General features: G+C 45.4%; 1 protein-coding gene across 1 annotated transcript; it reads right to left on the bottom strand.

Annotated features, from left to right (window-relative positions):
* Nucleotides 1-3,482: 3,482 nt before the first annotated feature.
* On the bottom strand, nt 3,483-5,013 carry LOC110800056 (uncharacterized). Its single transcript, XM_056838965.1, has 2 exons — nt 3,592-5,013; nt 3,483-3,536 (listed from the first exon to the last, which is right to left on the bottom strand). Exons 1-2 carry the CDS (start codon nt 5,011-5,013, stop codon nt 3,483-3,485), a joined length of 1,476 nt encoding a protein of 491 aa, XP_056694943.1.
* Nucleotides 5,014-9,829: the final 4,816 nt, after the last annotated feature.

Genomic DNA, 9,829 nt, shown 5'->3' with positions numbered 1-9,829 from the left:
TACAATGTCTTTTGCTTATCATCATATCTTTTTCTGGAACCGCCAAGCTCATTTCATTATATGCATTCTGTAAAAAGGAGTACAAAAGGGGATAATTTTGGCTTATCTTGCCTTATCATTGTATAGATCACTTATACTAAACATAGTATTTTTTGAGCATGTTGGCGTTCCAGCTGTTCTTTAACTCTTTTCCATCCATTGTCATGAGATGATATGAGCCAGGGGCTATTTCCCTTGTGATCTGGTATGGCCCTTCCCAATTTGCAGTGAATTTCCCTTCTGCCTTGCCCTTTCCTGTGGCCGCTGTTCGTCGGAGCACCAGGTCTCCCACATGCATAGGTCTGTGTTTGACTCTTTTATTGTAAGCTCTGCTCATTCTCTCTTTGTTTGCTGTGAGTCTCAGCTCTGCTAGCAACCTTACCTCTGGCAGAATGTCTAATGATTCCCTCATGAGTTGTTCATTGGTGCTTTCATCATAGTACTGCACTCTGAAACTGGGCAGGCCAACCTCTACCGGTAATACTGCTTCTGCTCCAAAGGCTAACTTGTAGGGACTTTCTCCTATCGCCTCTTTCTCAGTTGTTCTATTGGACCACAAAATTTCTGGTATGAGGTCTGCCCATGCACCCTTAAAATCCTCGATTTTCTTTCGCAGAGCTCCAAGGATCTGTTTGTTCGCCGCCTCGGCCTGTCCATTGCTCTGTGGGTGGCATACTGATGCGTAGGCAAACTTGATTCTTAGCTCTGCGCAATAATCCTTTACCGGTGTGCAATCGAATTGTGTCCCGTGATCAAAGACCAAACTTTCTAGGATGCCAAATCTTGTGATGATGTTTCTCCAGATGAAGTCTTTCATTCGTTTTGCTGTTATTCTCTTTGTGGGCTCTGCTTCTATCCACTTGGTGAAATAATCCACTGCCACGATCAAGTATCTTCTTCCTCCACTCGCGGCTGTAAACGGACCCAGGATGTCCATTCCCCACTGAGCGAATGGTATGGGATTGATGATTGGTTGCAGATCATTTGAGGGCTGATTGATTACTGGAGCGAACTTTTGGCATTTGTCGCATTTCTTCACGTATGACTGCGAGTCACTCACCATGGTTGGCCAATAGTACCCTGCTCTGAGAGCTTTTAAGGCTAGTGTTCTACCCCCAATATGATTACCACATATTCCCTCATGAATTTCTTCAATGATTCTCTGTGATTCCTCTGTTGAGACGCATCTCAGCAGGGGTAGGGAGAAGGATTTTTTGTACAATCTGCCCTGGTAGATCACAAACCAGTGTTCGTTTCGCTTTATCTTCTTCTGTTCTGGCTCTGCTGTAGGGAGACCCCTGCCAAGCTTGTATGATACTATACTGTCGTACCACTGAGGCTCTGTGTTGATGGCATTTACCATAGGCCTCTTATCGATACTCTTTTCTTCCTGTACTTCCACCATCACTGTTCTTTCAAGGTCTTGCAGCGAAGAGCTTGCTAATTTTGAGAGAGCATCTGCTTGGCTATTCTCTGCTCTGGGGACCAACTGAATCTCGAAGCTTTCCAACTGGGCTACTGCTTCTTTCATCAGTGCCAGATACCTCTGCATGGACGGTTCTCGAGCTTCATACTCGCCTCTATACTGACTGGCCACTAACTGGGAATCTGTTTTCAACACGATTTTCTTAGCATCCGCTGCCTTGCACATTTGAATGCCTGCGATCGCTGCTTCGTACTCTGCTTCATTATTTAAGGCTTTGAACTTGAACTTTATGGCATACAAAGACATTACCTTCTGGTGAAGTCATTATAATGCCTGCTCCTGACCCTGTAACTGCGGCTGAGCCATCTACATATATCTGCCAGGTCCCCAGAGGCTCCTCTTCCTCCTCGTAAGATGCCTCAGCTATGAAGTCTGCTAGTGTCTGTGCCTTTATGGCCGTTCTTGGCCTGTATTCAATATCGTACTCTGAGAGTTCTACCGCCCATTTCAGCAGTCTGCCTGAGGTATCCAGCCTTCGCAATGATTTCTCTAAAGGCTGATTTGTTAATACTTGTACCTTGTGAGCGTCGAAGTATGGTTTCAGCTTCCTGTCAGCTATCATAATTGCGAAGGCCATTTTTTCAATCAGGGGGTACCTTTGCTCTGCGGGGTTGAGAATGTGACTGACGAAATATACTGGCTGTTGGGCCTTGTCCTTTTCCACTATTAAGGCTGCTGCTACAGTCTTTTTGGAGGCAGAGATGTACAACAGCAAAACATCTCCTACTTCTGGTCTGGCTATTGTTGGGAGGCTCTTCAGATGATTCTTTACCTCTGCGAATGCCTTTTCTTGCTCTGCTTCCCACTTGAATGTTTTGTTGCCTTTCAGTACCTGGAAAAATGGGAGGGATCTATCTGCAGATTTACTGATAAAACGAGTGAGTGCTGCCATCTTTCCCGTTAATCTCTGTATATCTCGTATGTTTTTTGGCTCTGGCAAGTTGAGTATGGCCTCCACTTTTTCTGGGTTGGCATCTATTCCCCTTTCACTGACCAGAAATCCCAAGAATTTTCCTGACTTAACACCGAACACACATTTCTTTGGGTTTAGTTTCATGCCGTACTGTCTCAACGTAGCAAATGTTTCTCGCAAGTCTGCGATGTGATCAGCCTCTTTTTTGCTCTTGACTATGGAATCATCCACATATACTTCCACATTCCGGCCCTTTTGCTGTGCGAATATCTTATCTACAAGCTTCTGGTAAGTTGCACCCGCATTTTTTAGGCCGAATGGCATAGCTTTGTAGTTATAAACTCCAGCGTCTGTGATGAAAGCAGCTTTCTTATGATCTGATTCGAGTAAACTGATCTGATGGTAGCCGGAAAATGCATCCATGAAACTCAAGAGAGCGTGTCCACTGGTGGAATCAACCAGCTGGTCTATTCTGGGCAATGGGTAACAGTCCTTCGGACAGGCCTTGTTTAGGTCTGTGAAGTCTACACACATCCTCCATTGACCATTTGCTTTCTTTACCATCACAACGTTAGCCAGCCATTCTGGGTAATCGCACTCTTCTATAAACTTGGCTGCTAGCAATTTGTTGATTTCTTCTTGGATGGCTACATTCTTCTCTGCCGAGAAATTTCTCTTCTTCTGTTTCACTGGCCTAACTTCTCTGCTGACATTCAGTCTATGGACCATAACACTAGGGTCAATCCCTGGCATTTCGTCTGCTGAGAAAGCAAATATGTCTGCGTGCTCTCTCAGCAGACCAATGATGTTCACTCTGAGGGATAGATCTACGTCTGTGCCAATTCGAACCGTCCTGTCTGTCAACCCTTCCTCTAATTCTATCTCCTCAGTTTCGTCAGTTGACGTGGGTTCCAACAGACCTTCCTCCCGATGCTCGAAGTTTTCCATGCTTAGCAACTTGTCTTTTTTTGCGCTCTGCTCTCTTTCTTTTTCGAGATTGGGGAAGTTCTTCTTCTGCCAGTGGTGGGGGTCTAGGTGGTTGTTTTAGCGCTGTGTGGTAGCACTTCTTAGCCTGCTCCTGACTGCCTTTGACCTTGGCTGAGCGGCCATCATTTGTCGTATACATCATGTTGAGGTGATAAGTAGAGACTACAGCCCCTGCGTCATGAATGAATGGTCTGCCAAGAATGACGTTGTAGGCTGCAGGGACTTTCACAATCATGAAGTCTACCATGATGTCCTTGATATCCTTCCCTTGGCCAATCTGCACTGGCAAACTGACTATCCCTTCTGGTATCACTGTGGCTCCTGTGAATCCGATTACTGGGTAATTGACTGGCTTTACGTATTTCTCATCAATTTGCAACTCTTGGAAAGCAGGCCAGAACAAGATGTTTCCAGAGCTACCTCCGTCTATCAGAATACGGTGGATTTTTCTGTTTGCTACGTTCAGGGCTAGTACCATAGGGTCGTCATGGGGGTATATTATGCCTTTACAGTCCTCCTCTGTGAAAGTGCACTGCGGGATTTTTGGAGGGGCAGGCCACCTGCCAGAATTATGGTAATTAACCTGGTGTTTGAATTCGCTCACACTGGCCTTGGCCCCGCTAACAGTGGTTCCTGCGTAAACTGGCCCTCCTGTTATGACCAAAATGTCGCCCATTCTCTTTTGGTCTGCTGGGTAGCTTTGCTTGGGTTCCACCTTCTTATTGTCGGACCTATTATCATTATCTCTGTTCTCATAGGTCCTGCTATACGAGCTTTTTGCTTTGAACTGAGTCAAGTATCCCCTCCGGATCGGATCTTCGATATTATCTTTCAAATGAGTGCATTCTTCTGTGAGGTGGCCATGATCTCTGCGAAAGTCACAGTACTTTTTTGGGTCCCTGTACTTGTTGTACATTTTGGGAGGTCTCTGCCACTTCTCGTCTTCTTTGCTGATGGCAAAAATTTGAGTTCTGGATGCCACTAAGGGGGTATATTCATTGAACTTCCCCCTTTTTTCAGTTTTGAATTCGTTACCTCTGCCTCTGCCTGGTCCCTGCCAGTCTCTTCTGGGCTGTGGGTCTTCTCTTCTGTCTGGGTATTCTTTTTTGTATGGCTCTTTCTTGCTCTGACTACCGTAGTTGTTCTCACTTGCCACATATCGACGTGAGGTTGCTCTGCCAATTTCTTCACTCTTTATAAATTCATTTGCCTTTCCTAGTACCTCTGCCAGAGTTGTGAATGATTTTCTGCCCAGATAACTCTTGAACTCTCCATCCCGCAGACCAGTCATCATGGCCAGGACTGCTACCTCTTGCTGCAACTTGGGTATATTCGACGCCTCCATATTGAATCTGGATATGTATTCCCTCAGAGATTCCTGAGGCCCCTGGATGACTGACATCAGCTCCCCTGTCATCCTTTCTCTGGCAATGTTTGCCACGTATTGGGTGCGAAACAAGATAGCTAGCTGCCGGAAAGAGGTTATGGTGCCTTTGGGTATTTTACCAAACCAGCTCTGTGCCATCCCCTCTAGAGTGGAAGGAAAGACCTTACACCACATAGAGTCTGTGTTGGTATATAGCATCATGTGTCCCCCAAAGGCAGAGAGGTGATTCGTTGGGTCTGTCTTTCCGGAGTATTTGCAGGTGGCATTTTTATCTTTTCCATTCTTTCAGAGAGTATTTCATCGCAGAAGGGGGAGTTATCAGGCTTAACTACTGCTCGGATGGGATTGGGCGTACCTGACACGGAGTGGTGTCTATGACTGGGTGCTTGTTCAGTCCTTGCTCGGGGTTGAGCTCTGCTCGGTGTGATACTCTCTGCTTCATACTCTTGATTGTCAGCCCCTTCCATGTCTTGCTGCAGGTTCCTCCTCCAAACATTCGGACTATGTTGGGGTCTGGGACGTTTTCTCCTCTGCTCAACCTCAACCTCTGGGGCTGTTCTCATGACCTGGGCTTGTGGGGTTGTTTGAGTAAGGAATGTCAGGACTTCTATTGCTGTGCGCATCTGGTCAGGTGAGAACTGTGCCCCCAGCCGTGCTAGCGAGGCACTGGTCGGAATTGGGATACCTTGGGCCTGGCTGGGGGTTGTCATAGCTCTGGGTTGTGGTGTTTCTCTTGGCGGACCAAGACTTTGAGGCATGCCAAACAAGGGTATGTTTGTGGTTTTCTGGTTGTTTTTTGAGGTGGGTGGTTCTATCTGTTGGATTACCGGTTCGCTTGACTCGGTCATTATGTGGGAGGGTAGGTTTTTAAAGAGCGAGGTCTGGGAGGTTCCCCTCCTTCTAGCGCCACTTGTTCCGAGTATGGAACTGGGGGAGCCCTGCCTGGTGATGTTGCCCTGTCAGACAGAACGAACGTAAGCTAACCTCGGGGGTTTAACCGAGGAAACCCCCTCCGATGCCTAAGTCAGCAAATGAGATAATGCTCTAGAGAGAGAAAGTAGAGAGAGTTAAGAATTGTACTTGTATTGAACGTGTCCGCAAATGAATGGGGACGGCAGTATTTATAGGCGTACTATTCAGTACTTTGGCCTATTCAGATGTTGCCGCGTGTACGCTAGTGATGTACTTGTTGTTTGTCCTTTTGCTTAACGACGTATCTATGTTGTCATCTAGCAGGTCGTTTCCCCGCAGACCTGAGGGTCTGCGCGGTTCTTGAGGACTTGTGGTAATTTCAATAGGTACTTCCTGCGGTTGCTTTGCTTGATCTGTCTTATCAGATGTCCGATGGTCTGCTGTGACATGGATGATCTGCTAGGTTACTTCTACTCCGTACATGTATTATTAGGAGTTTTAACTTAACTAACCTTCTCGAAACTCTATCTTAACTCACAGCAGCTTGGGGGAGTTGAAGCTATAAATACAACTGTTGAGATGATTGTTTTTTATACGGAGCCAAAGAGGAGATAGGAGCTAAAACCAAACCTCGACATCCACAATATGCAGGAACGTACAACCAAGACGGAAGAGCCATCTTGACGGAGAAAAAAGATCACATAATAACGCAGCTACCATTTTATACCTTCGAGGTCCTTTCATTATATTTTGAAGACCCGTGAAGAGCCCAAGAAAATGTGAATTTCTTTTTCGTAGAGGAGATGACGAGAAGGTGATCTTAATACAGGAGAACTTGATCCGATTTCGTAGTTGAAGGAGCCACCTAGTCGCCTATTTGAGGCCATTATCTTGACCTTGACGAGTTGGAAGGGAGGAGTCGTCCTTGCCGTCTTTATGCCAGCAGTCCATAATTTTATTTTATTTTTGTTTCATTTGCAGGTTTACGGCCATTGGAAAAGAAGCATATCATTCAACCACTATACCGCCTTGGAGTCTGACCGAAGAAGGATCTAATCTTGACGTGCTATAGTCCGTTGCCATCACTCTTACTGTCCTCGTTATTCCTTGAGTCCGAGAAGGAGAGGCCTTGTCCGACACCGACACTTGCTACCGTGAAGCCAAGCCGAGCATCGCTACCGAGCAGTCGAGCCACATTACCTCCACCTTGAAGAAGACGATACGTTCTCGATGAATGAGTAGTCTCAATCTTTCGGTGATACGATCGGTTCCCTCAGTCCTTGTCGTGCTGTTTGAAGATACGGTCCGCAGAAGTTCCATAAAGAGAAGTCTCGTTCTTGACCTATTGTACTTGAGAAGTACCGAAAAGAAGAGGCCATATATGCTACTTGATGTCCTTAAGTATTGCCGAGGAGGAGATTGTTATGGGTCGTTTTGTATGACGTGAGATCGACGCATGAACGGGTCAACGTGAATCAGATCGTACCAGTTAGCTCCTACTTTTAGGGAGTCGTTGTGGCTGAGTCAAGGTCAAATCAGTTAGAGAAGGTCAAGGAAGCGGTTTAGAAGATCGTGGAATCAGTTGAGCAATTCAAGGAGCATTACTAGCACAACTATCTCAACAATACTAGACTTGGAGTTCTGTATAAATACCACCATCATCCAAGACCTAAAGGCATCGGATCCTCTCCGATCCCAAGATATTACATCCCATTATCTACCCTCCTGTGAGAAACCGTTCGAAAACCACCCAAACCACCTACGGTTAACTAATCATCTCCTACTTCTATTATCTTCCCCGTATCCAAGTGATCAGAAGAGAATAGCAAGCTTTCCTTCCCCTAACAACAAACGTACTGCCGTAATACGAAGCTCATCCACAACAAGCCCTCCCCAAGCATATCATCCACTCATGTATTCCCTTCGTACACCCTGTTATCTTTTACCTATGTTTTACTATTAGCATCGTTTACATACCCGCGAATAAACAATGTACTTGTATTCAACGAGGCTTTTTATGCCAGTAACATAGTGGATTGGTGGACTCATTGCCACCCGCGGTTTTTATCCCTTTCGGGTTTTCCGCGTCACCATCTCTTGTCTCGTCTCTCTTTATTTTCCGTCATTTATTTCCTGTCATTTGCATAATTATTTTATCTAGTCGTCTATGTCCCAACCAAAGGTCGTCCATACGAAATTTGGCATAAACAGTTTGGCGCCGTCTGTGGGGAGATGGCTAGATTTATCTTCAAACACATATCCACAAATATTCTCTCAAACACAATATCCGACCCACTTGGGTTCACCAATAAATTTGTCGTCAGGCTATGGATTGTTGTCATACTTTGTCGCCACCATGAGATGGAGCTACGTCAGGGCACATGTCATCAACATGACAGGTGTCGTCGACGGGTCAGGCGTCGTCGACGGTCAGGTGTCGTCGACTGTCAGGTGTCGTCGACGGATCAGGTGTTGACGACCGGTCAGGAGTCACCGACGGGTCAGGTGTCGTCGAAGGTCAGGTGTCGTCGACGGTCAGGTCTCGTCGACGGGTCAGGTGTCGTCGAAGGTCAGGCGTCGTCGACGGGTCAGGTGTCGTCGACGGGTCAGGTGTCGTCGCCAGGCTCGTTAGTCGATGGAATATGGAATGACGTCAGGGTACATGTCGTCGCCAGATCAGGTGTCGACATCAGCAGGTGTCATCGCTAGAAGCGACGCGTTTGAGTGGTCGAATTCAACCTAGATGATGCATATCGTGACAACAACGACACCAACGCTTGATGACATCGAAAATAGGTACTAATATTTATAATATTCAACTCTAATCGTTTGGCCTCGTTTTCGAATACGTGACAGGTTTCGGTCTAGACGTCACGGACCATCATGCAGATGTCACCACAAACAAGATACAATATGAGTTGTCTCGTACCTTGATAAGATCTCGAGACGATTTGATCACTTGACGTCGCGAGAAGTATGGTATAAAACTCAACCCCAGTGATTTTAATTTAAACTAATATTGTTTCTAGTCCTTGTTGTCACTAAAACAGATGCGAACACGTGACGTCATCCACCAATGACATGACGTCAACATAGTTTCGTCCGACGTCACCTCCACATCAGTCGACGACGTCTCCAAAAACGAAGGCGACAAATGGAGATTCAGCAACAAATTGTCGGCAATACTAGATTTTGTGGCTAACTTCAGTCCAAGTATCAAATAGGAGAATTTGTAGTTGTCCTGAAGTCGCCACAGGGGAGCATATAGTATACTCTATCTCATTTAATTTTCATATAGTATACTTGATTTTCTTTTTATATAGTATACTTTGCTTGTTTTAATTTCCAAAAGCACTTTGAAATATATGTTATACGTTGTTATCCTACTTTTTGTACTAACATCGTCACCACTTGTCGTTTGATCATGTCGTGTCGCCAAGTATTGTCTTGTCTACAGGTATTGACGTGTCGCTTGGCTAGGTCATGCGTACATCAGGCGACCGACGTTAGAATGCAGGTGACAAGGTACTTTCTTGTCTACAGGTACTGACGTATCGCTTGGCAAGGTCGTGAGTAAAGCAGGCGACCAACGCTAGAAGTGTTACACGAGGTCACGACACGACATGAGGTCACGACGATACAACATGACGCCACGACAGCAAGTCACGACAGCAGGACGCGACCATTCTGGTTACCCCTATGACGACAAGAAGTTTCTTGGCGTTAAACATGGTACGTAGAAGTAATTATCGAACATCTTTATTTTAACAATATATTTATTCGTAAGTTCGCCAACAGATCGTTGATTGATACATGAATATCAATGGGGGCTAAAGGTACGAACATACTTTCGAAGTGAGTTATCTTTTATTTATAATATACACGTATTGTCGCTGCCACGTACATCGCAGATCGTGAGGGTCATCAACACAATCGAATGGTATGAGTGACTCAATTCATTTATTAGTGACGTCAAAATTTTATAAACTAACACCTCATATCCTATTGAAATTTTCTCATATATCATCCGTGATAACTATTTTTCATTTACTAACGACATGCCGCGACTATACGCGTTAGTATGTATATTAATGACAACAGATTA

Source organism: Spinacia oleracea, chromosome 3 (genome assembly GCF_020520425.1).
Source record: "Spinacia oleracea cultivar Varoflay chromosome 3, BTI_SOV_V1, whole genome shotgun sequence".
NCBI classification, from domain to species: domain Eukaryota; kingdom Viridiplantae; phylum Streptophyta; class Magnoliopsida; order Caryophyllales; family Amaranthaceae; genus Spinacia; species Spinacia oleracea.
The sequence above is the reverse complement of the archived record's forward strand: the minus strand, read 5'-3'. Positions and strand labels throughout refer to the sequence as shown.

Coding starts and splice junctions, on each gene's coding strand:
- LOC110800056 (XM_056838965.1), bottom strand. CDS start 5,013: ATGATGCTATATACCAACACAGACTCTATGTGGTGTAAGGTCTTTCCT. Junction 3,537..3,591: donor TCATTCATGACGCAGGGGCT/GTAGTCTCTACT, acceptor ATGGCCGCTCAG/CCAAGGTCAAAGGCAGTCAG.